At 41.7% G+C, this 26599-nt stretch overlaps 2 protein-coding genes and 1 long non-coding RNA gene across 6 annotated transcripts in view; 2 read left to right on the top strand and 1 right to left on the bottom strand.

Moving 5' to 3' along the window:
* The window catches only part of LOC109985847 (testis-expressed protein 2), a 29318-nt gene extending 27098 nt beyond the window's left edge, over window positions 1-2220 (top strand). For all 4 annotated transcript variants that reach the window (XM_065964605.1, XM_020636268.3, XM_065964606.1 and 1 more), the window contains one exon: window positions 469-2220. In XM_065964605.1, coding sequence (XP_065820677.1) covers window positions 469-618 — 150 coding nt within the window. In that variant the 3' untranslated portion in view covers window positions 619-2220. The remainder of the gene's footprint in view (window positions 1-468) is intronic.
* An 824-nt stretch (window positions 2221-3044) lies between these two features.
* LOC109985894 (uncharacterized) lies at window positions 3045-3983 on the bottom strand. Its single transcript, XR_002278041.3, has 4 exons — window positions 3778-3983; window positions 3586-3683; window positions 3373-3415; window positions 3045-3185 (listed from the first exon to the last, which is right to left on the bottom strand). It is a non-coding gene; the product is annotated as an uncharacterized lncRNA (long non-coding RNA).
* A 539-nt stretch (window positions 3984-4522) lies between these two features.
* Window positions 4523-26276, top strand: LOC109985883 (serine/threonine-protein kinase/endoribonuclease IRE1-like). Its single transcript, XM_065964608.1, has 22 exons — window positions 4523-4792; window positions 11810-11930; window positions 15019-15052; window positions 15261-15333; window positions 15592-15664; window positions 16775-16897; window positions 18270-18371; window positions 18462-18723; window positions 19509-19587; window positions 19920-20079; window positions 20534-20649; window positions 20740-20934; window positions 21173-21437; window positions 21559-21649; window positions 21750-21939; window positions 22176-22275; window positions 22404-22603; window positions 23350-23497; window positions 23685-23812; window positions 24334-24457; window positions 24729-24796; window positions 24876-26276. The coding sequence occupies exons 1-22, from the start codon at window positions 4715-4717 to the stop codon at window positions 25425-25427; spliced, it is 3282 nt and encodes a 1093-aa protein (XP_065820680.1). The 5' UTR covers window positions 4523-4714; the 3' UTR covers window positions 25428-26276.
* The last annotated feature ends 323 nt before the right edge of the window (window positions 26277-26599 follow it).

Below are 26599 nucleotides of genomic sequence, written 5' to 3'. Positions count from 1 at the left end.
GACCCCCAACTGTTCAGCAGCAGAAATCCCACATCCAACAGGAATGAGGAAAACATTCCTAGTTTGAAATGATAGAAACTGGTCTCCTCAGATCCCAAACGCTGAGTTACAGGGTTTGGTTAAAATAGGAGGTGATGCTACAGAGTGGTAAAAATGACTCTGTCACAACTTTCTTTTGAGATGTGTAGATGGCAGTAAATACAAAATGTGCTTCAATGTTCCAAAAATTAACATTTTCTGTTTCAATGTTTTGAAAATCGTCACATTCTGTTTCCATTTACAATTTAGTGTCCAAACTTCTCCGAATGCAACATTGTGAACAGATGTAACATCATGTCACTGTCCTTTATTTGTATTTATTTTTGTAACACACTCAAATAATATCCAGTCTTTTCAATTTCCGTTTCCTCCCCTTTATTGATCCTTGAAATGAAGACTTAGTTCCTCACTGTGCTTGTCCTCCCACAGAAAATATTTGTGATGCCAAACATGGATGACATCTGGCTACCCATAATGCACTCTGCCATGGACACGCGCTCAAATGCCAATTTGCTTACTGTGACAGACGATACCTTGAAGGACCCAGACCCCGAGGACTCTGAGGTCTCGGACATGTGAAGTTTTTAATGACGGGACATGTTATCGCCATGGCAATAGGACAGACTCCTACGAGGTTGATGCACCAGCCTGTGGCGAATCCTGATGTGCATAACAAAACTGGAGGTGTCAGCGAGCGTGTTCATTTTTTTGAAAATGGAAGAGAAACGTGACTCCTTCATTGTCATACAATCACACAGAGCTGTCTGTGTGACGTCAAACATTTTGCTTTGTTTTCCAACGACGTACATACATGGAGCATGTCGAGACTGTTTAACAAAAGGTGTGTGTTGGTGGATCGACAAATAGCCATCAAATTCAACCAGAAGAACCATAATACCTGTGATGTACAGCTGCACCAAACTATGGAGGTTACAGTGTCAGCTGTTAGTGCAGCCTTTCTTATTGGAGTCGTTGCTAAAACTCTGGGATGACTTTGAGGCTACTAATGAGATCAGGTATGAATCTGCTGGAAGCCCCTGCATCGACTGATACGATCTCACAGGGATACCAAGACTCATTCGCCCCACCCCCCACCCCCCACCCCCATCCACACTGCTGCCTGTGCCAGCCGCCTTTATGCAAACACAACAGCGAAGTGTCCATCGCAGACACATGGTCAGTTTAAATCCACTACAGACACGGATCAAAACACACAACCTGTGTGCTTTGCATAGTGTGATTGGGTTTACATCCAACACTGACCGTAAAGGGGTGAGAAGATAAATAACATATCTGCATACACAGCAGCTCAACCTTGCCTAGGTCTGATGAATGTATAAACAGGATCGCAGCTCCCGAAGCTGTGCAAAACTACAGCTCATTCACTGACGACGTGCTTCTACGCAACACGCTTCGACTTTTCTTTTTGTGTCATATTCAGAGTCTAGCAAAAGTAATAATTGTACCTTTTTTTTTAATTGCCAAAGCAATCTTTCAGTCTTGTTTGAAGGCTTTTTAATGAGGTAAAACGGTGACAAATAAGCAATCGGTTAATTATCTTGTGTTCTGTGTTAGCAAGTATGGATTGTTGTAGCTGAATTTTCAAAATAAGAGGTATTTTCAGCAGGGAGTGACTATTGCTTTGGAGACATGGTAAGAAAAAAGTGGGAGACACACTTCCTGTTTGATTTGAACAATACTGGAGATTAGCCATATGATTTAATGTTGTTGACAGACATCCAGCTAATGAATGCTTGTTTTTGCAGAATTATTTGATTCCATGTTCTTTCTGTACTGTACACCTATAACCCCCCCCCCCCCTAAAAAAAAAACAGCTATAGTTATCTGCCAAGACACCTGGCTGCTTTAAAGGCGACTATTATTTGATGTTTTGCGTTCAAATGTGTGTGTTGGCAAAGTGTATGAGGCAGAAAGTGCCTTTAAAAATAATTAAACATTCCTCCATAGTGCGCCGCCACATCTGTTGCATCAGTTTAGGAAAAGAGAGAAAGGTGTTGTGCCATTAGTCTGTCGAAGACATGCCCTGTTTTCTCAAGGTATCGGTGTTGTTCATTTGCACAGTGATGAAAATATGAAACATTGCTGTTGTGTTCAGTGATGTCACAGAATGTTTATGGTTCTGATCATTGTGGATCAATAAAACCTTTTGCTTGAAAATAATCATGCTGGTTTGTGTATGGTCATAAAAGGGTCCCTTAGAGCAGTGGTTCCCAAAGTTGGGGTCGGGACTCACTGGGGGGGGGGGGTCGCAAGATACTGAGAAGGGGGTCGTGAGAATTCTTCCAAACAAATCAAAAATCACTTAAAATTGCCTATTTTACCCATTATTGTCAAAACATTAAAAAAAAAAAAAAAAGATCGAGATTAATTCTGCTACCATTATGAAATTAATAATATTACAGTGTTCAGGCTGTTCTTTTGTGTCGTTCTCATTACAGTGTTTGGATCGTGGACCCGGCTGTGCACAAAGGTAAATGTTTTAACCACCTCCATGGACACAGTGGGTCCCCAGTCTCTAACACCTTATTGTCGAAGGTCATGGGCTGAAAAGTTTGAGACTCCCTTCCTTAGAAAGTATCCATATCTGCACGTCCGATTTCTTAACATCATGTTTATGCTACAATATGAAAAAAAAACCTTCTTTATGAATTTAAGGAATACGGCAGTTGCGTAGCAGGGGTGAAAAATATTTATCATTAGATGCCTAAAAACCAAAGACACCACACATCACCTTTGGAATCTCTCAAGTTTCTACTATGTAAATGTATATTTCTGAACTATATTTAAATATTGTTTCTTGCTTTAAAAGAGAGACTTGGGAAAATTGCCAAGAAACTCCAGTTATGACAAGACATGCTCTTGCACTACTTTTGACCTGTGTGAATGACCACAGTGAAGGACATTCAGGTTAAAAGTGCAGTGCCTAAAAACAGTTTACCAAAACAGATAAAGTCATATCAATTGAAAGGAAAACAACTGTACGTGTGTGAAAAAAATGTTTTATTGATAACGGACATTTTTATTCTTTCCATGAATTACAAATAAAATATACACTTTGGTTTAAAACACACCGTTTATACACCTCATCACTTACAGTCAGATGTCCGTTTCTTGAGGTCCGATATCTGCAGATGAAAAGAGCTTTGGTTTAGTTCAGTTATTTAGAAGATTAAAATTTAAAAAAATACGCAAACATGAGTTATGTCAGATATTTTTAAATGTCGTCAATGTTGAATCAGAAGTCTAACGCATTATAATCATCATTCATAACTGTTTAAAGTCCCTCCTATCCTCTCTCTGCATGATACTTACAATGGTGCTACTCAGAGGATCCATTAACACCAACATCCATTTCCTGCAAATGTAAAATGTCTGAGTGAATCATAATCGACCCACAAACGACAAATTTAAACTCTACGTTCAAGTCAGAATGTATATGTTGACTTCATTTTTATATCAGAAGTCTAACGCAAAAAATCATCATTCGTGAACCACAAAATAATAAGATATATCAAAAATACTCACGTCCAGGGGAGGCCTGAGCCGACCATCTGCCCACGTGTAGTGGTGCAATCACCTCACAAACACCGCATCCGACCTGCGAGCATCACCTGATGATGTACCTGATGATAGTAAGACATACAGTTAGTCAGAGCATAATTACTGATTCAATTTACCATTTGATGCTTTACAAAATCAAATAAAACACAAAGTTACCTCCACACTCCCCAAGCTGTAGCGGCCTTCACGATACTCCAAAATGCATACTAATAAAAAAATATATATAGTTCAAGCTTCATCTATCTATTACAATAGTGAAAGCTCAACAAGCACACTAAAACATTTCTCCCAGATATGTTAAATACAATCTCTGCTATTCTAGCTAGCGCGCACATGCTTCTCGCAGTAGGAGGACATCTGTAGTAAAAGGCCACCGGAAGTACTTCTTTATAACATATCCTGTGTCTGTGGGCCTTTTCTCATTGGCTCACACTGACGCTGCATTCACGTAGTATCAAAATAAATTGAAAATGTATTTCTGACAGTAAAACCAGAACAACGTCTGTTAAAGCTGATGAAAATATTTGCTTCCTGACTTGCCGAGTTGACATAATTGTCATCTTATCACATGGTTTATTTCAATTATTTTTTTTATTATTTCTAAATATTTTTGTTAAGTTAAAATGATTGAATACTAATTTGTTCAAGGATTTGACAATAAGTTGCTGTTCAAGCAGAGTCACCAACTTAGGTTTTGAAGAATTCTTTGAAATGAATTATCTTTTAATTCAGTCCATGTCTGTTCAACATTATGACTGAATCTCGCGATGCGCCGCCGAAGTCGGAGGAAAAACTGCAAAGTTTTGCAACTCCGAGCACCTGAGCAGTACGTGAATGCAACGTCAGTCTACTTTTCCCCCTCCTCCACTCGTGTGGATATCCACCCGAAAGTCCAACCCCCACGGTTTTCATTTCAGGAAGAAGCGGATCTAACGTTGTACCCACCACAGCCGCCACTGACACAGTGTATTAAACGCCACAACGTTCATCACAATTGATTTCGATATATATAGAGTTGTGAGCGGAATCGCGTTTTCTATGTAGTCGACGGCCGTCCGGACCAGCTGTCTATCCCGGTTTGAGACCAGAGAATATGGACTGGACGGTGACGAGTCGGACCCGGCTGTGGTGCATTTTGGTGTTGCTTTGCTGCGCTGGTCTCCCACAAAAGGTAAGAGGGGCTAACTGGATAAGCTAGCTTTAGTTTGATGACATTAGCCTGGGTCCCTACACTTCACTAAAGGTTACTCTGGCATTCAGCTCGTCTTTTATTACAGCGTACCAAAACAAACATCAGTCTTTAATGTGAAGCATGCTGCGTGCTGTCTTCACATGTCAGCAGTAAGCTAACAACGCTAACGTTAGCTAGTCAACTGAAAGTATACATATACATCATAAACTCAATTATTAACCTAATAATAAAAACCTAACAATGGTTTATCAGGGCTGTCACCATACCAGCATCGTAACCTTCAATATGGTTCGTTGCCACGGCAACAAAAATAGAAGTCCTAGGCACACAATATCAGAAACTTTATTGTTTTCACTTATCTAACATTTCAAGCAAACGCCAAAAAAACAACATATTTGTGCAATTTGGACAGTGTGTAGGCATTTCTTTGGCTGTTTAGGTGGACACATTCCTCTCCAAAGCACTTTTCTTTTTCAAGTGTGTTTTTCTGGAAACATTTTGACAACAACTAATTTCATTTTCAATCAGCACAACTGCACCAACCAAGAAAACCTGTCTTCATATCTTTGAGATCACATTGTCACCTTACTGTTAAGAGACCTTTAGTAGTTGAATTTCTCCTTTCCTAAAACATCTGTAAAGGACTGTTCTGATACGAATAAGCTTTGCTCCATGATTCTTCTACCCTTTAAACCTCCCTTTAAAGTAGTCCTATTTGAGAATTACAACATTTTCAAAGTGCCTTTGTTTTGACTGGTGATGCTTGCTGAACATATTAAGAAGGATTATAAAATCAGTAATGTACAGAGTTTCCCCTTTTTTTCACTTAAAAATGGCTTGTGAGGTACTGTACAAAATATGAACCACACCATAATACAAACAGGTCATTGTGTTGATATTGGTTTTAAGTTATGCTGATATTTCTTCGTCTTGCATCTTAACTCATCATTGTTCTTTTCAATAATCAACACAAGTCCTTTTCTCACATGAACAGCAGGCTGCAAAATAATTATTTATTATGTCTGGGCAGGGCCGCTAGGGATTTATGTGTTGGTGAAATTCTAGATTTTGATATTGGGCTCTCCAATAGATGATGTTAGAGATTCAAATCAGAGAGAAAATAGTTCTTACAGTAGAAAAACAGAGGGCTTGAAGTTTAAAGGTTGATTTCTACTGGTGCAGCTGACTTTTAAAAGCCTCCCCTCCAGTTGAAGTATATCTCAGGACATTTTATTTATTAGGATGGTTATTTATGATGATTATTTGTGCTTTACTTGATTCAATCAGGCACAACCTAAACCAGGCCAGTATACAATAACTACAGAATACATACAGTCCTGAAGAAACACAAACAGTATGACTGAAATGTTCCCAAATAGAAATCTGTTCAGGATCCATTGTAACCCAACTTAAATCTTAACAAGGCAAATTGTAAGCAGAGAATGGATGCAGTGGTTTTGGCAGCTGGCACAAAGGAGGACTGACTGACCCACTAAAACTGAACCAGATGTCTAGAAAGTCTCAAAGACGATCGGTTACCTACCAGGCTAGTTGAGCACTTAAAGCTAAGCAGCAGATTACAGTAGCATAATAATAATCTATCTTATCCCCTATCAGGTTCTTCTTTTATCCTATCAGACAGTCTGCTGGAGGAATTAATTAACGATCATAAACTAGCCAGATTTATACATAGGTAGGTGTTTGGGATGTAACGATACTCAAATCACGATATCACGATACTGGGTTCATGATGCGAGTGCTATTTTTTTACGGTTTTCTAATATTTATTAAGATATAAGATTTAAGTCAATTTATTTAAAGATATGTTTCTTTTACTTCAATTTGCTGACCAAAAATGCAAAATATCCTGTTTCTTATATTTCTTTATAAATAGAAGTAATTTAATTTATATATTGAAAAGTTACAAATATATAGTAGTTTTCCTTAATGTTAAAAGGACACTGATAATCACTTATATAAAGAACTTTTTAAAAATACACTAAACAACAATTCTGCTTCAGCGATATCTGCGCTCCCCTCTTCTTCAGTGACTGGTGTCAAATAAGAGAATCCAAAATCAATAGGTAGCCCCCTCTGCTGGTTAAAACGGAGTATAGAAATATATTTTTTTGTCACATTGATTTAAATTGTTTGTATGGCTTTTTTCTTTGTATTGTAAGGGAATTATAACCTCTCTAGTTTTTGTGAATGAATGAGAGATGGATTCAAATAAAGGTGAAACAAAGTTTAACATCATGTTTCCTTACAGTCTCCTGTCCAGATATTTTTAACAACCAGCAGAATTTCCCTTGTAAGGAGGCTGTGTTGAGCTGTTTCAGTCGCTATCACTGTTTGTTTTTACAGACTCTCCTTCTCACATCATGTTCATGCCTCACTTCACACATCTGCTGGCCCGGCTTCGATAACAACACCTAAATATGGACTTTGTCTCTGTGACTATATTTAATTTTTTGGCTTATCATTTAGCTTGGACTTAACCGGTCTGATTTTGCTTAAAAGAGAAAACGAGTTGTGATCTCACACTATCTTATCACAGCAGTAGATTGTCTGTGCTGTGGCCGAGTGTGCCTGAGCGAGGGCCAACACGTGACATCCTCCACACTGAAGCAACACCACGCAGAGAGCAGCTGATAGACGCTGTTGACAAGGAAAACGTTTTCTCCTGCTCTCCCATGTAGTGTTATAGAATATCTCCCATATTGTGTGAGGCCGTAAAGGAAATCAAAGATCCATAACCCTAAGTCAACAGCCCTGAGAGGAAACCTTTAATGACTACTTTTATGAAGGATAAATAAAACTGATGGATCATTAAGTGTTTTTTAACGCTGTGCAGCTTACATTTCCTCACGCACAGAAAGAGGTGTCTCACTTCAAATGCCTTGAATGTGCTTTTGTGCGACACTTATCCTAACAAGTCACCAGGTGTGAGATACGTAAGTTCCTGTGTTGTGTTTTTCTGCACCCTTGCAAGCTTCAGACTGCTTATTGCTGCAGACCAACTTTTAAGGAGTGTTACACTTCCATAGAGAGAGAAGTAGCAACCGCTGGTTAAATGCAGAATAAGTACATCGCAGTGTTTTACATAGAAGATATACAAGTAGTAGTAGAAGTACTACACTGAGACTTTTTAGGGCATGCAGGATGACTTTGCTTAATCACCGTATGATTGGTTTCCTGTTGTCAAAAAAATAAATTTTATAAGCGACACTGCAAACCACAGCTTCCCATCACACGATTAAATACCTTTCCTGTATTTAACTACGTTTGACAAATGCTTCCTTTTCATCAACAATTCTCATCATCTCAATTCAGATTCATACAGAATACAGTTTCTTTGCTAATATTGTGTGTTTGGACAACCTGCTGCTAAAACGCCACAATTTCCCAGGTTGGGATCAATAAAGTAATTCTATTCTATTCTATTCTATATGACTTCATAAAAGATGAGTGTATGCAGTCAGATAATCTGTGAAGTCTTCCGTCTTCCCTGCTACCCGACAATGAATCCTAACTTCAAGCAGTTAAAAATGACTGTGAAAATCTGGATTTTTCCAGATTTCCTTTGACGAACCTGCTCATCTGCAGCATGTGCAAGCATACAGGCTGAGCCATGTAGCTTGATGATATCTTGTTTTTTTTAAAAAGACCGTCCTGGGCTGGCTTTATTTTGCAGAAGTGTTGTGCTCTTACATTTTAGTTTACAGAAGGAGAAATCACAAATAACACCAAAAACTGACAGAAGTAGTGTTTGATGCAAAACTCAGAAGGGAACAGACTTGAAGCTCTGACAGATCTTGCAGAATAACTCGAAAACTTTTAATATTTTCCATTTTATTTCCTTTACTCCTGTGTGAGGTGAGTTGTCTCCTTCATGTGTTAGCTGTTGCTCCTATGAAGAGGCTGTCTGTGCGTTAAAACAACTTTGCCTAGCTGCTCAAGTTTAAGCCCTAACTCCCATAACTATTGATTTCCTCTGTAATACTCGACCGTCTTGATGAGAGCGTCTGACACAGGGTCTGTAATACAAGGGCACTTCTGAAATGCTTGTGTGTGCTCTGTGGGAAAGCTGCCAATAACATGCTGTCCTGAGTTCAGGTTGGTCTGCCGTGCAAGAGGCTGTGAAGAAGCACAGTGGCACTCCAGCCGGCTCCTGTCACTGATACCATGAGCATTTTCGTCCTCGTCCCCTTTAAGCCGAGCCTGTCCTCGTTGAAGAAGAAAAAGTGAAGACCTCCGAACTTGCCAAGACTTTGGCTTCGCCCAGTTCTGTAGTATTATGTAACTCCCTTATGCAACAACCTTACATTTCTGCATTACACACAGAATGAGAGAATGCCCCGATATTTAAGTCTCCTCGAGAACAGCCAGATATTGTTATCCAGATGTTTTCTGAAACATATTTAACAGTTGTTGGAAATCCTGGGTCCAACAGCCGATATACTAGCACACAAACAGATGGTAAGAGAGTCATTTGTTTGCGAAACCAAGAGCTGTGATGGAGATAACAACCGGGGCCCCCCAAAAAAAACAAGTCGGTTATGATTCTCCCAGAACAGTTGTTTGATGCTCGTGAGTTTGCAACCCAGTGGGAACAGTCACAGGTGCAAAATATTGACACAACTGCTCATATAGGATGTGAGACAACAGCAGAGGATCGGTAGGCAAATGTGGATGGACTCAGTTTCATTCTGTAGATTCTATGAAACTTTCGGTCAAAGGGTTTATTGACATTGGTTTCTAAACGTCATTTATGACATTATAGTATTTTCCTTTTTTATATTTAAAGCTGATGAACACAAATGGGAAATAAAAACATCCACTTCTCAGATTGCTCTACATCTGCCATTTTATGGTGTTGGTTTGGTAAGGAAGTGAAAGCTGAGTGACCCAGAGGAAACTCCCAGAGTGACTCGGTGTTGTTGGTTGGCTCTCCACAGCACACACACACACACACAACAGGGTCTAACATAATGGCTCTGGTGGTTTCTTTGTGCCTGACTGTAAGAGCTCTTCAGCCCACCTTCCTTATCTCCCTGAAAGTGGCTAGGTGCTCCGAAGAGTGTTTTAGTAACGATAAAGATTGGTAATCTGTATTATATGCAGGGGCTATTTGCACTGGCCCCAGGGACTCGTTAAGGGGGGATTATTCAGACACTATGATCAATACTGCTGTGGCTCAGCAGGACTGTCTCAGCTGCTCTGCCTTTCAAAGATCCCTTTAGTGGAGTTGTCACAATACCAGGTATTTACACCTTGATACAATTCTAGTAAAATCACAGGATGTGGATACCGGTTTCCGCATGGCAACAAAAATCTAAACCATAGTCACCTGATTCCCTTTCACACCTTATGAGTTGTACAAATAAGTTGGCCACGTTTGCTAATGAAACATCACTAACTTATTTGAAAAAATGTAGACAGTGGTCTGGGGAAGCTGGAAGATTCTGGTTAACAATATGACTGAAGATCTGAGGGTTTTTTAAACTTTGGGACTTTTGGATTGATCATAAAAAAACATGTGGTATTGAGAAATATGGAAGAATTGAAACATTTGACCACCTCACCATGTTGTAAAGATGACAGGTTTAAGCTTTTCCAGCCTCTCGTGTTTACTGCTTGACTATAATCTAAATGGAGAATCACCTTTTTATTTAAGAAAACAGACCGATCTGACTCATTCCTGACTGCTCCTCCTCCCGAACATTGGTGCCAAACTCCAAAAGCAACCCACGGCTTGGTTATCAAGGGTGGCGTTTTTTGAATTCCACAGTGAGTGGGTGGAGCATACATCAACCACATTGCTGTTAATTCAGACATAAGCCAAGTCATGAGGTTGGGTCACTGAGCTGCTGCTGTGGTTATATGTTCTATTGTTTTACTCTGGATTGAAGATGATGGGGTAGATGCAAGTTCAAGGAAATTTGGCTTCTGGATTGGGAAATACAGGAAATGGTTGGCAGGGGCAACTTTAATTTTAAGGCAATTTGTAAGATATGCAGACAAAAGCTTTTAGACTTGGAAATCAGAGACCTTAAGTCCCACATGCAATCCAAAAAGCATACACACTAAGTGATGCACAAATGGAATTGTTATTATTGCTGGTTATTAAAGAGGCTTAAATTTGTTTTTTAGAAAGTGTGCAACAGCCCCACAATGAATCACTTCAAGTTTGCCACACAGAGTTGAATTCAAAGGGTTTGGAAAGAAGGTTTTAATTACAGCATGTCAACCCACTATTTGTCTTTACTTTTAACTCGGCTCAATCTAAAGTGGTTTTACAAATCAAGCTAACCTCGTAAGGTACGCTTAGGCTGTTAGCATGACTTCCTCACACGTGCTCTGCAGCCCCATGGCCCATCTGTTTACCTTCCTCCATGTTGCAGCCCTCGCCTCCGGCTGTTACTTTGAACCCTCCCAGAGCTCATCCAGCAACCTGCCCTCTGTTACCTATCCAGACAGCCCCCTCCTAGTTTGATCTTCAGCTGTCATTGAAAGGTATTGATTAGTCGTTTATTGATTTGTAAGGCGGGCCAAACTGGCACACTCCCTGGGACAAACGATCCGCCTCGCCCCCCCCCCCCCCCTCCCCCACTTCAAGCAAAATGCTAACTACACCTGGGACAGCCTGGAGATGATGAAAAGGAAGACATCTATTTCCCAATCAATGGATCATCTTGTGCCAGATTTCACCACATCAGTGCATGAATGATGTCATTAGCATAGTGTAGTTTCAACAAGTTAATCATTCAGTGATTAGTGACTGAATGTCGTTACTCACAACCTCAACGCAAGACCATGTTTTAATCTAAACCGGGGGATCAAGTGGGAGCATGTATGCTCACACACTCCTCCCTGCTAATGTCAGAGTTTAATACAACATGACTAGGATTCAAATGCATGAAAAATAAGTAGAGAGGAGGGATGTCGGTTGCACTTGTTCACCTTTATTCTTTTTTGTTTTGTGTGTTTCTGTAGGGCTTTTGCAGTGCCAGCACAGTTTCCCTCCCTGAAAGTCTTCTCTTTGTGTCCACCTTGGATGGAAACCTGCACGCTGTCAGCAAGAAGTCCGGCTCAATCAAATGGACTCTGAAAGAAGGTACGAGCAGAGTTCAGCACAACAAGGCCCAGCTGATAATTTAGGTTTTTATTCATGAAACACCACACTTCTTAAAGATGATATCCCATTCCCTTTCTTATCACGTCAAAGTGGTTTATAGCTGCTACAGCTTCTACGAGTTAATGTATGACACAAAGGTAAGACAACACAAAGATTCAAATGACCGTAAATGTTGAGCCGACTGGGCTCCACAGGTGAAGTGACATTTACCTCTTATGACATGGTGTAAGCAGAGGAGTCTGGTTTCATCCATTTGAAGACACAACTGGTTGTTAAAGGTTATCCACATCAACAAAATCTCCACCACTTAATTTAAATGCAACTCATATTCTTAAATGTATATCTAAATCTGTGAATTATTGGTGTATGCTTTATTCTCACAAACATTAATCAAAAAGGCCTGCACCATATGACTTGAAGATCTCTTCTTGTAACTCTGATCATTTGAAAGCTTCAATGAATTTGACCCAAACATACTGCGAGAGTTATTTGAATTATAAACACTTAGACTTAGAGGAAATGTGTTTTGTACTCAAGCTGAGGAAAACGCTGTGAGATGTTCTACTCGGCAGGGAAAGGAGGGTAATTATTAACCAAGAGAGGGGCAAATATAGCCGCTAATCAAGGTCAGAGTGGGCAAGGGTAAGCTGCTCTGCTGCAGTGTCACCTGCACACACAGCTTGCACTCTGGTCTCCATGGTATTATGGGCTCTATACATTAGAGAGGAACATTCAATAAGACGCACGGGCGGGCTCTTAGAAACGTTTAGAGAGTAGTTTACCTGTCATAAAGGAAAGTTTACCGCCGCTTTAAGGATCCCTGTGTTTTTATGACAAACTGAAAGTACTTTGGTTTGTACCTATGAGTCCCGGCTTGTGCCACTCTTTAATAATCAGAAGTAGAGGCTGCTACCTCCGCATCATCTGTTTTTCTGGAAAAAGCTGTTGAATATAAATCTGACCAGTTCTGTAGCAGACTCCACACACACACACACACACACACACACACACACACACACACACACACACACACACACACACACACACACACACACACACACACACACACACCCCTCCTGTTGTTGTTGTGCTTCAGTCAAGCAATCATACACCCACATTCTGAGGGGGAGGCGGAAATCTTTTCCCTGGACCAAACGAGACAGCTCAGCCTACATGTGTCCTCCTCTCACTGTTTGCAACACAGAGAACTATTGTTCTCAAAGTAAATTACACATAAAGTTGTTTAACCACCTTCAGGTAATCCGAGGTCTCGCCCCCCCTTACTACTGTTGACCCCTTTGGCCACCTCCACGGGATCAACGCCATCTGCTCCACGCCCTGTGTGTTCACACTGCAGGGAGGTGCATGTTTGTCTAGTAGTAATGTCGGCTCTCTACTAAATTAGCTTCCTACTTCAATACTTGCTATGTTTCAACATGCAGGTACTTTTAAAATGGACCAATATTTGAAAGGCATGTACCTCATTGGTCGACAACACAAGAAGAATATAACTCCAAAGAAGACATGACATTTAATGTGCTGTATCATGTCCTTTAACTGAAGCAAGTTTCAAGGTTTTTTTTTTTCCCTGACAATTTTCAACCCAACAAATCTATTTATATCCAGTTTTTTAAATGGAGCTTATAGCTGTCTAGAGAGAAGGAAAATGACTGTTTGCTATTGAATAATAATGAATCTGGCTAGATTTAGTGCATGTATCTGATTCTTGATATGCAAACATATTTTCCAACTTACTTTGTCAGATAATGAAAATGCACATTTCCTCTGTCTTTGCATTTTCCATTCCCCAAAACATGAGATCAGGCTTACTTTTATTTTGGGCCATTGGCAGATGTAGACCTCAGATGAAATGTTTTTAATAGGTATGCATAGAGGCATCGGTTCAACACTTGGTATTGGGCGATATTGGACCTGTTGACAGACATCGGCAAATAAAGTGACATGAACCAATGTCAGTAGCCGATGTTTATTTGTTGTGCCAAATCATGCGGGCATCTAGTACACCCAACTACTGAGTCAATTGTATGGGCAGAGGAAGTCACATGTTGAACAAACTTTGACTTGTTTTCATGTCAAAAATGAGTAAAAATGTTGGCATTGTGAGAGTCTTATACCAAAAGAAGTCATGAAACAAACATCAGCATTGGAATCGGCCCTGATTTTCCCAATCGGTGCATCTCTAGTTTTCAAATATGGACACGTTCACTGGGCAAATTAATAAAACAACTTTAATTTTATTAACCAGTACATGTAAAACAAGCCATTTTCTTTAAGGTAACCACCACACCATACTGTAGCACAGAGTCTAGTGAATGGCATTACGTATTAATAATGATCAACAGCTTGCGCCACAGTAGATGAATTAAAGCGTAATCTTATCAGCAGGAATGATCACTCAAAACTAAACCAAATATTGACTTTGTCAGTTCATACAAATTATGTGCCAATGTGATCATGCACTTTGGATTAACTGTTAGAGAACTCGTCAGGTAGTTCGTGTGACATGAAGGAACCTTTAAGTAAACGCACTTAACACAACACAAAATCCCTAGAAGCCTATCAGGGGAAACGGACAACATAGCCCAGTTTACTCAACCATTGGATTTCTGCCATTTATCGTCAATGTTTAGATACAAGTCACATCTTTTTGTATTGAACCAGGATAACAGTAAACGGCAGCCTGGTTCAAATCCCTGCACTGATCAGGTCATTAGAGGAATATTTGGTATCAAAGAGGATCACAATGAGGATGGTATTTTTTTTACGAGCTCATTATATTTCATTCTTCTTTTCCCAGCTTTGACGCTACATGTTTGGCATATGCCCAAAAAGTGTGTTTGCAGACATAACTGTTTACTTTTTATCTTTGCCCCCCCCACCCTAACCCCGAGGAAATTCTTCTCCTTTTGGACTTTGTGTTTTGTGCGGATGAATGTCACTGATGTTCATGTCATGCACTTACTCAACACCTGTTGAGGCTGTTCATTGTTCGCTAATGTTCTTGTCTTACCTGAATTGCATCTTTTCTCCTCTTCCCTCCTCACAGATCCAGTTCTTCAGGTCCCCACACATGTTGCAGAGTACGTACCATTGAGTTATTTTCTGCATGGGTGTATAAATCCCAGTGTACTGCACCTGTCTGCAACAAAAGATGCTGAATGCAAAAAGATGTGCTAACCTGTTGAGCTTGTCTTATCTGTCACTCATTCTAATAACTTTATTATATAGACATTATCTGTCTTTTACTTGTCTTGAGATGTGATGCATCTTCTTAAATCTGTACTCTAGACCGGCTTTTCTGCCCGATCCCAACGATGGCAGTCTCTACTCTCTGGGAGGGAAGAACAAAGAAGGCCTCACAGTAAGAGGAAATTCTTTTTTATCACAAAACCATAATCTCAAACCGTTAGTATACATGCGTTATTCACTTCCCTCTTTTATGGAAAAACCTCTCACCCCATATGTGTGTATATATAGTAAGTCATGCTGATATTAAATGCACCTTCATTCTGAGGTTGCAGCTGTGATGGTGCATGCATGAAGTTCCCCATGCACGTGTTGTCGTCGTACGTAAAGCATGTTTTGATTGTATAATGTTTCATTCATTTTGCTCAAACAGAAATTACCCTTCACTATCCCCGAGTTGGTCCAAGCTTCTCCCTGTCGCAGCTCTGATGGAGTCCTTTACACCGGTAAGGCTAATCCTCCCATAGAAATGATCTTGTGCCTTTTTTGTTCTGTACTTTTCTTATCAATGAACATGTGCCCGTCGTGTCCCAGTGCGTCTCCTCACCTAATTAAACTGGGTTTATCCGGCTTTAATGGAACATCTTACCGTACCCCTCACCTGCAGTCAGATCCTGTGCTCCTTTGAATTTACAACAGTCCGCAGCAGAGGAAAGTTAATCTACCACAGTGACTGTCTGTGTGTCATTGTTGAAGGGGGAAGCGGCTGACATTTGCCTCCGCACAGTCTTTATCAGCGAGGCTTTTGTTTTCATTCAACCGAAGCTGCAGCTGGAACAAAGCACACTGGAGATGCAAAAGGTCTAAATGTGCTGCTGCCTGGGATTCTCAATCTGCGAATCTGCAGAAAGTTGCAGGAATTACCGAGCCAAACGGTCACTCTTCACACTCTTGATTCTTGTTTTGTGGTTTAGTGTATTCATCTAAAATAATGCATGATTAGTTTATCACTGCTACTCCCTGCAGTGACAATAGAGGTGAGATGCCAGAACAATGAGGCCATGATGGGTTGGTCGTTGACTGTTAGAATGGTAACACCCATGACTGTGATGGTTGAATGGCTGCTTTAATTGTATGGCTTGACTAGACTTGCACTTCTGTAGCAGGTATTGATCAATTAAGACATTTCCTTTTAAGCTGACACTTCCTGATTTAAAATTTGGTGTTTGCACATCCAACTACCTCATGAAGTAGGTTTGAGGGCGACAAACTACCACTTGAAAAGAAAGAACCTGCCACACTACTCTTGCTAAGTGTCACCAATTTATTAGAAAAAAATGGTTTCGGTCCATTTTGAGTAGTATGGAGGATGTTTTCTTCCTGAAAAAATAAAATCACACATTTGGCAAAGTGATGTAGCCGATCTTCAAACTCTGTAGGTAAAAAGAAATTCTACAAAAAACTGACATATTTTAAGTATTTGAATAAATAAAAGCATATTCCAAGATGCACTGATTTTTTTACGAAACTAAATATATCTGCTGCTTCATCAAAAAATGCTGAATGCTGTGTTCATGGCACAGGTAAATCTAAAGTGTGAGTGTGTTTGTGTTCAGGTAAGAAGCAGGACTCGTGGTACGTGGTGGACCTGTTGACCGGGGAGAAACAACAGACCCTGACTTCCTCCTTTGCTGAGATGCTGTGTCCCTCTTCCTCTCTGCTCTACCTGGGGCGCACAGGTAAACATGAAACCAATCCAACAACACAAACTCAGCTTTTTGTCTGTTGTAGACAGAACTCTTTTTTACCTGGATCTGATTTTTGGATGTTTTTTTTTCTTCTTCAATTTCAATCTGTTTATAAATTCATCTGACGGCTTTGTCAGAGCAAAAAGTCCTTGAACCAAAAGTTCAGTCTTTTCTACAATTAGCAGGATGATGATTCATAATTGATTTTTTTAAATGCAAATAACTTCCCTACCTATGAGACAACCCATGACGAAAGAAAAAAAATGTAGCTGAGTCATAAGCCCATTTTACATGACAAAGCAGGCCCTTTTACAGCCCTGCTATGTAAAGCTGTCAATGCAAATCTCACTGAGGCGAAATGATTGGACGCAGTCGTTCTTCCACTGATTCACCGTTGAAGGTAGTAGCAGAGGCACAACTAGAAGCAAAAAACACCACATGCATCTTGTACGAACACAACCCCGTAACTCTATGTGAAATGATACACTTGGACATCAATATTACGTCATTGCAGAGTCAATATAAAATGCCTTGGGGCAATGACGGCAGAGCTACATTAAGGCACTGTAAAAAAAGGGCTAAAACAAATATCCAATGTTTCCCCCTTCTATTCGTCTGGAGTGGCGGCCCCCCCTCTGTACTATTATCAGAGCCCTCTGTCCTGCTTGCAAGCACATGGCGACAGTAGCTCAGTCTGTTGGTACTTGGGTTGGGAACCCGAGGGTCGGCAGGTCAAGGCCCGGTGTGGAACAATATTGGAAGTTAGTCTGGTTCGGGTCACTTCCTGAGTGCTGCCAAGGCGCCCTTGATTATACCCCATTCAGCCAGGATGAACACATCTTCAGACTGCTCTTAAAGGATGAAGATGTTTAAAGAACAGTTCCCCAACCAGTTGTATTCTCGTCAGATTATCGATGCAGCCCATCCCACTCAGCTCTTGATTTAATCTAGCTAATTAACCGCCCTATTTGTCTCGCATGCTCTTACTCCAAACTGTTGGCAAACCTTTATTTACTTTCTAATCATCTCCTCTGCCATCCCCCCCCCCCTGCAGTGCTTGAGGCTATAGAAACCAGGATGGTAATTCTAGAGCATGAGAGCCCTGCCAATTGAATACTTTTGAAAACCATTAACTCGGTGTCAAGTCAAACTTTGCTTTGTCACCTCGGAGTGTAACTGCTGGATTAAGTTTCTCCACCTTTTCCCTGCAATGAGTCTCAATTAGGAAGCAGAGGAAACTCAACACCACTTAGCTCTTACTCCCAGAAATGGATCCTCTCTGGCTTGTTGTTGTGTGTTACATAAGGATAGAAAGCAAAACAAATGTGTTAAAAAAAACAGCTTTGTCTTCTGTCCCTGTTAGAGTATACCATCACCATGTACGACACAAAGAGCAGAGAGTTGCGCTGGAATGCCACCTACTCTGACTACGCCTCCACCCTCCCCGACGATGACACCAAATACAGTAAGACTCTTGAAGACACTGGCTCTTTACTTTTTGTTAAGTTGCTAAAAGACGTTGCTGATCATTTGTCGGTCGTTTGGCTCCTCGCAGAGATGGCTCACTTCGTGTCCAACGGCGACGGCCTGGTGGTGACTGTGGACAGCGAAACGGGAGACGTTCAGTGGGTGCAGAACTACAACTCTCCCGTGGTGGCCATGTACATCTGGCAGCGCGAGGGCCTCCGCAAAGTTGCGCACACCAACGTGGCCGTGGAAACCCTGCGCTATCTCACTTTCATGTCTGGAGAGGTTGGCCGCATCACGCAGTGGAAATACCCTTTCCCAAAAGAGAAGAAGCCCAAGAATAAATTCATGTAGGCAAACATGTCTTCTTTTTGCACTTTGACACATGAAATTTTTTTTGAAAATTCCAGGCAGGCTGCCCCTGAAATCTTCCTGAAATTTCTCTTGATTGTTTCCCTTTGCATTCCACTATCAACTCACCCCAACTTCATGTGGAATATTAACTGGGGGGCTGGCAGGAAACATTTCAGATGAAGTAAGGGTGAAAGAGTTGGCCCCACGTGCAGTTTTCAGGAGTTTAGTTTATCTGTGAAAACACCACGTTTTGTCTATTGTCGCTACATTGACAATTCTCCTTTTTTTTGTTTTTGAATCGAGTTTGAATAAAGCATCAGAAAAACCTTCCAAAGAGCGTGTTGCAACCTCCACCATCACATGGGCCGAATTCCTGGAAGGGTGAAATCAAGAAGTACTTTTGTAATATGCGAGGTTGCTTAATGCTGGGATGAAGTCTCAACATGTAACACCAAACTAAAAGGGTGCACAGTGCCAGCCTGGTTTCACCTCTCGTTTCACACCACACAACTCTGTTTATTTTCATACATTTATGTCACAGCTGCTCATGCTGGAATGAACAGACACAAGAAACTGAATGGTCGATCCTCTGTGACAGTTTTGCCTTTTTAAGGAGAATACAAAGAGCTCTGTCTGTTCTGCATGTTGAATTAGTAATGGTTCAAACACTGCAGATCTGTTGTCTTGGTTGTCAGAATATTATTGAGCATGAAATGTGAACCGTGATCTGTATTCCTGAGAGTAAGCAGGCCATAATCTGAAAGTTTTCCATTATTTTCAGGGCCACTCTGTATGTGGGGAAGTACTCCACCAGTCTGTACGCCTCTCCCTCGCTGGTGCACGATGGAGTCACGGTGGTGGTGAGTGACAGTTACATGTGTATCTTCATTTAAGCAAAACACAATCCTTATCATAAACACACGAGCATCAAGCTTGTAGGTTTACCGTTAAAATATGTAAACGTTTTGTATTATTCAAACTGGCCCATCAGTTTATCTTCATGGTTTGTGGTTTCCAGACTTTGTTTGAACACATCCTGTTTTCAGTTTTCAGTGTCAAAGCTTGCCCCATCTAGAGTCACTCATTGTCCTGGTTTCACTGATCACGGCTTTGTTCTGTCCTAAGAAAATCCTTTCTAAGTATATCTGAATTTTCTACTGTTTGTGTGTTTTTTGTGTGTGTGTATGCACAGCCTCGTGGCAGCACCTTCCCCATGCTGGAGGGTCCTGACAGCCAGGAGACCGAGGAGGACAAGGAGTGTGTCATCACGCCCAGCACAAGTGTCAAGTTTAACGCTGCCCTGCGAGAGAGGAACCGCATCAACTTCATGAGGAACTACCTGCTCCTCATAGGTACTGTATCATAGAGTAATATTTAAGAAAAACAGCCACTCTGAGGAATGTTACCTTTCCTGGTATGTTAATGGAGAGGGGGTCAAGACTTCCACTTCAAGAAGAAGTGGTTATTAGTTTCACAGACTAAAGATGACTTATGGAAAATTAAAATGGTTGTGTCGCTTTATCAAGAAGTTCCCCTCTCAGTACTGTTTGTCACATTTTGAATTTAGGGCCTTTCATGGTCTGCTTTGAGTGACTGATGAAGTAAGATCGCCCTCTGCTGGTTACAATGAATAGTGAAAACAAATGTAACAGCATCATAAAGTGTTTCCTTGCCATTTATAAATCTTTTTTTTTTTAAATCCTGAAAAATGTTGCAACTGAAATCTGTATGTGGTCATTATGTCATCTGACATTAGTCTTCTGCCTGAGGCTGCTGATGTTGAACAAGTAAACTCTTGCATTTCAGGTCATCATGAGACGCCCCCTGAAGCTCACATCAAGATCCTGGAGAAGTTTCCTGACAGCTTCCCTCGCAATCAAGGCAACGTCATCCCACCAACCACCGATAAGAAAGTCGAGGAGGTGTGTGACCCCTGAGATTTTTTTCACATATTAAAACATCCCTACAGGTTTTCTCATCCCCTTCCTCACCGTCCTCTGTTCTTGTTGTAGAAGGTGAATGATAGCGGTATGGATGATGGCCCCCCTTCTCCTCTGCCTGAAACATCTATCGAGGAACCTGGGACCGGTGGTCGACCTTTGCGCCCGGTGGCGCCGGTGGACTCTATGCTCAAAGACATGGCCACCATCATCTTCTCCACTTTCCTGCTGGCTGGCTGGGTGGCCTTTGTGATAACCTACCCCAAAGTAAGTCCAACACCACCACCTAGTGGATGGTTGAGTACCTGCAACTATAGCTTTGTTATAATTCTCTACTGATGGCTGCAGTAGTTGTTTCCTCCTCTCTAGATCCTTGCTTATGTTGTTCTTACTCTCAGATGTACGTCGCTTTGGATTAAAAAAGTCTACTAAATAAATGAGTAAAAGTGTTGTCTCTTCATAAACAGCCAGTTTTGTAATTCTTAAGTCTTGTCTCTCATCACAGAGTGTTCACAAGCAGCAGCAGCTGCAGCACCAGGAGTTCCAGAGACAGATGGAGGAGAGGCTGGAGCTGCTGCAGAGACAGCAGCCGTTCCCCCCTTCAGACCTCGGCCTCGGCTTGGCCCCTGACAGCGACTACCTGGAGGTGGCCCGTACTCGCTCAGAGTGCTCTGATCACAGCAGCCCCAATGTCACCCCTCGCGCCTCCAACCACTCCAACCTGTCGGTGTCTGAGCTGGGAAGCTCTGCAAATGAGCACGAAGATGGAGGTTAGGATTGGGAAATGAAGATAAAGAACTTACAAAACATTCTTTGAATGAGCTCGTTCGTCATTCATTAACAATTTAATCACTGTTTGATATGTCTGAAATTTTGTCTTTGTCCCGTCAGAGGAGGACTCCGGTATAGTCAGAGTGGGCAACATCACGTTTCGTCCCAAAGAGGTCTTGGGTCATGGGGCTGAGGGCACCATCGTGTACAAGTGAGTCTGAAAAAACAGTCAACAATGAACCATGACAAACGTGTGTTTGATTCAACTGCAGAAATAACACCACATTGTGTTTCCATTGTTTCTCCACAAGGGGGCAGTTTGACAACCGTCCAGTGGCCGTGAAGAGGATCCTCCCAGAGTGCTTCAGCTTTGCAGACCGGGAAGTTCAGCTGCTGAGGGAGTCAGACGAACACCCGAACGTCATCCGCTACTTCTGCACGGAGAGGGACCGGCAGTTCCAGTACATCGCCATTGAGCTGTGTGCGGCCTCGCTTCAGGAGGTAATGGACAGCTGATAGGGTCCCCAAGCTCCCTTTTTCCAACCGTAGTCTTTTGTCAATAGCAAGAAGCCTGTTGTAGGCCTCCTCTGATGTAAAGTTATTTTTTGTGTCTATGTGTTTTCATAAAAAGTCAAAAGAGGGAATAACCCTGATACTATTTATTCTCAACCACATATTTCACACTATGTGAGAATGAGACCTCCCTTCATAGTTAATGACTTCTTTCTTCTCTTTAGTATGTGGAGAGGAAGGATTTTGACCGTCATGGACTAGAGCCAGTTATGCTTCTTCAGCAGACCATGTCAGGACTGGCCCACCTGCATTCTCTCAACATTGGTAGGTACCACAGAACAGAACAGAACAACAACACATCTCATTCTCATTGTTATTGGCTGTTTAGTAAAAAAACAAACATATCTATACAACTTGTTCTTCTCCACTCGCCTTCATATTTTTCCCTTCAGTCCACAGAGACCTGAAACCTCACAACATCCTGGTGTCCATGCCCAATGCCCACGGTCGGGTCCGGGCCATGATCTCAGACTTCGGCCTGTGTAAGAAGCTGGCGGTGGGTCGTCACAGTTTCAGCAGACGGTCCGGCGTGCCGGGCACAGAAGGCTGGATCGCCCCCGAAGTTCTCAGTGAGGACTGCAAAGACAACCCGGTGAGTGAGTGGTGGAGAAGCAGCTCACTTCTGGTCCGACTCAAACTGGATTTTTAAAATGCATGTAAACACGCAGGTCAGGTTGAAATGGTACTAAACTGAATTTCTCAAAGTCGGGCTAACACACCTAGATAATGTGTTTGGAGATCGATTCATAGGCGATCTGCGTAGTCTTCAAAGTCCCTCTGCTGGGCTTTGACCCAGAAGTCAAACAGCATAGGTGCTTATCATAGCAGAAGTCGCTTTGTCGTCTGCCTTTGGATATCACCATAAGCTGAAGGGAGAGTGTGTATCACATTTGAACAGAAAGTAAAACATAGAGTGTGATAAGTACAAAATGTTCAGAGCTTTTAAGTTGTCCATGTTTACACAGTTTGAAATACAACCACCTCTTTGCCGTTTATTAACTTCCTAAGTTGTCAACAGGAAGAAGGTCCAATGGTAACTTACTAGCTGAAAGCGGGGCATGTCGCCACCTACTGTATTCTCGTGGTACATGCATACTGGGACATGGACCGTCTTCTATTTAATTGGCCTAATGGAGCTTTAACTGCATTAAACATACTGAGTGTAGTGTTTGTGTTAAAGGGGCTCAAAAAGCTATCAGACCAAAAATTCTCCAGTTCAGATTAAACTAAAAAAACAATACTACTGAATGAAACTTTGTACTTACTTGGTGAAATGTGTTTAATTTCCTGCCACAGTAACCTAGACATGACAGACTTTCCCTCTCTTGTCCCATGCAGACGTGCGCCGTCGACGTCTTCTCTGCTGGTTGTGTGTTCTACTACGTGGTGTCTCAGGGAAGCCACCCGTACGGCAAGTCTTTACAGAGACAAGCAAACATCTTACTGGGCTCACACAACCTGGACCATCTGCAGACTGACAAACACGGTGAGCTCTGGTTTCCTCTGGGAATTCCTTTGTTTTAAAAAAAGAAACAGTAATGTTGTTCACTGAGGAGAGGACGGTGTGTGATTTGTTTGGTAAAGCTATTAAGATGTTTGTGTATGGGCTAAATAAAAATTAATTTATTTTGGGCACACGTTCTAAAGCTGTATGTTTTTGTGTTATGAATCAGGGGACATTGTAGCCAGAGATCTCATAGAGCAGATGTTGAGCATGGAGCCACAGAGGAGACCTGCAGCTGAGAGCGTTCTCAAACACCCTTTCTTCTGGAGCCTGGAGAAGGAGCTGCAGTTCTTTCAGGTTAGTTTTTAATATTAAAGAGTCAAACAGTCCCCTGTGGTCTAAATGAAACATCTGTGTTGTGCTTTGGTCAAAATATAACATGAAGCACCAGAGGAGGTTTGTGACCCTGTATAAACCAGCTCTCTCAGAACGCTCTGTTTTGGTGTGTGTGTCTCTTTAAATGCAATGAGCCTCAGTGTCTATTCATTTGTATGGACTGACTCCTTTTAGGCTGTCCCTGATGTTTTCAACCTCTTCTTACTAAAATCACACTGTAGTACAATATAGTGACCAGTGTCTGAATACACTCATGTGCTGTTTTGTACAGATTTTAACTTAAGCTACTATACATGTCTCTAGGATGTCCAAAAACAACCCCATGAATTCATTAAAGTGATTTATGAAGGTGAAGAACTTAAAACAACAGTATTACAAATGTGTCAGTGATCACCAAATTCTAGAAATGGTCAGAATGTGATTAAGACTTTTGTCGAACGACTGGAAAGTCTCTAAAATAATCTTTTGTTGGTTGCTTGCAGGATGTGAGTGACAGAATAGAAAAGGAGCCGCTGGACGGACCAATCGTGAGACAGCTGGAGAGAGGAGGGAGGGCTGTTGTGAAGAGTGACTGGAGGGAGCATATCACAGTGCCACTGCAGACAGGTACGAGACCGAGGCTGAAGTTTGCACGTGAAGATACAAGACGTTGTAAAACATTCTTCTTGGTCTCTTTACATGAAACAGGAAAACAAAATCCTCTCTTTCCTCTCTTTGTGCCCTGACTGAGTGTGTGGGTTCTTGAGAAACAGTGTAGTATTAAAGAAGCTTAGCTCTGTTTTTCAGGTGTCCCTGTTCATTGGTTTCTAGTTGAATGATTATCAGGTATTCATTTCTGTGGTTGATGTATTGAGTTTTGTCTTCCTTTCTTCTGCAGATCTGCGGAAGTTCCGTTCCTATAAAGGTGGATCGGTCAGAGACCTGATGCGTGCAATGAGAAACAAGGTAGGGATGTATTTTCATGTTTTGTCTTTGAAAGAATGCGGTCTGTGAAGTTTGCCTCACTGTGACTCTCCCTCTACAGAAACACCATTACAGAGAGTTGCCTGCAGAGGTACAAGAGACTCTGGGCTCCATCCCTGATGACTTTGTCTCTTACTTCACCTCCCGATTCCCCCACCTGCTCATGCACACCTACCTGGCCATGCGGACATGTGCATCAGAGAGGCCGTTCCTGCCTTACTACTCCACTGCTGAGCAGAATGCAAAAACACAAGCCGAATACACACACCTCAGACCACAGAGACAAAATGAGCCGTGCACTCAACACCTGCCAACACACACATCATCAAACGCCTCACAACCACAGGAACCTGCACATTCTCTACAGCCGGTGCAGGTCGATCACACGGTAACAAATGGACCATCGCCCTCTTCATTACCAGATGAGCCAGTATCTTCAGATTTAGCAGTTCAGACAGTGCAGCCAGCAGAGTTAACACTTTCCACACACGTGGACTCACACAGTCAAACGGTGAATCTCACATCTGCCTCAGAATCAGCTACAGATCCTCTCAGGCAGTCTGAGTTGCACACACTGCCAGATCCTTCCTCACCGGACACACAACCAGTGTGAACTGGACCAGAGTCAGGTGGACCCAGCACAGACGGGAGCATTGCCAGTAAGGGTGGACATCAAATGGGGCCAAGCTGCTGCACTTTAAGCTGGTGAGGACCGGGCCTGCAGTGCCTGGGATCCACTGCCGGGTGGGAGCAGCTGCACCCTCTTTTAAGTGCCTTCTGCTCACCTGGGCGATAAATGTTCCCACGACACAACCGTCCACAAGTTCTGCTTCTGCCTCGGGGAAGTCTGAAAAACCAACAGGGTGTTGTTGGATATCATATTGTAGCAGGACGGAGAAAAGAGAATTTTTTGTATTTTATAACAGCATGTCCAAAAAAGTGTTTGTCCCTAAAATATTTGGCCTCTAATGTGGGAAACATGTCTGGATGTTGTTGGGTAGTTTTATTGTGCAATGTTGTATTTCTCAGTGAGCCTGTTCACTGTGCAGATGCTGTATGTATATTTTTGTACAGACTGATTCACAATTTGGATCTGCGATGTTAAATCCATTAATACGGCCGATGTGCCTTCTTTCTTTTTCTTTTTTAAACATCACTGTGCTGCATGGGTACAGATCTTTAAGAATGACTATGCTAAATGTGCTTGATTCCAGTTAATGCTGCTAGATTGCTTCGCTTGTGTCAATCAGGATTATTGTGCTGACTCGGTAAGAGCGGACGGTTCCAAAGGGCGTTCACTGTGACACCTGAATACAGAAGTTTTCTTATGATCATGTGATTATGTGGTCTGATTACAAACTTGCAGGTCGGCTGCAGAACGTTTATGTACAAAGACTTTTTTAAGAGCGTTTACATGAAGTTAATAACTTGCACATTAAAATCTTTTTTTTTTATTCCTACATTTTTGCTCGTGGAGTCATTGCTTCATTTCAGTGTAAGGATTCCTTGAAGATTGAATATTTAACAGAAGTCATTGGGTCAAAAAGGCTTCTTACAATTTATATTAATGTCTCTAAAAACCCGGACATATCAGGATTTAGAGCAATGAATACAATGTATTCTGATGAAGTTTAGCCAGAGACAATAGAGAGAGAGAGCACCAGGACATCATAAGAAATATCCTGCAGATAAGAATCAAATTGATTTTGTCTCCCTTTCCAATCAGTACAGAGGTTTCTGTTCAACATATCTTGGCTCAAAGGCGGGAAACTGGAGCCAAAAAGA

This window comes from Labrus bergylta, chromosome 16 (genome assembly GCF_963930695.1).
Source record: "Labrus bergylta chromosome 16, fLabBer1.1, whole genome shotgun sequence".
In the NCBI taxonomy this organism is placed as follows: Eukaryota; Metazoa; Chordata; class Actinopteri; order Labriformes; family Labridae; genus Labrus; species Labrus bergylta.
Note: the sequence above shows the minus strand (reverse complement) of the source record. Positions and strands in the feature narration are given on the sequence as shown.

What these genes read in the sequence shown, in the direction of transcription:
- LOC109985883 (XM_065964608.1), top strand. Translation starts at nt 4,715, where the DNA reads ATGGACTGGACGGTGACGAGTCGGACCCGGCTGTGGTGCATTTTGGTG. An exon ending in GTCCCCACACATGTTGCAGA is followed by an intron (nt 15,053 to 15,260) that starts GTACGTACCATT and finishes TCTGTACTCTAG; the next exon opens with ACCGGCTTTTCTGCCCGATC. An exon ending in GTGCGGCCTCGCTTCAGGAG is followed by an intron (nt 21,940 to 22,175) that starts GTAATGGACAGC and finishes TCTTCTCTTTAG; the next exon opens with TATGTGGAGAGGAAGGATTT.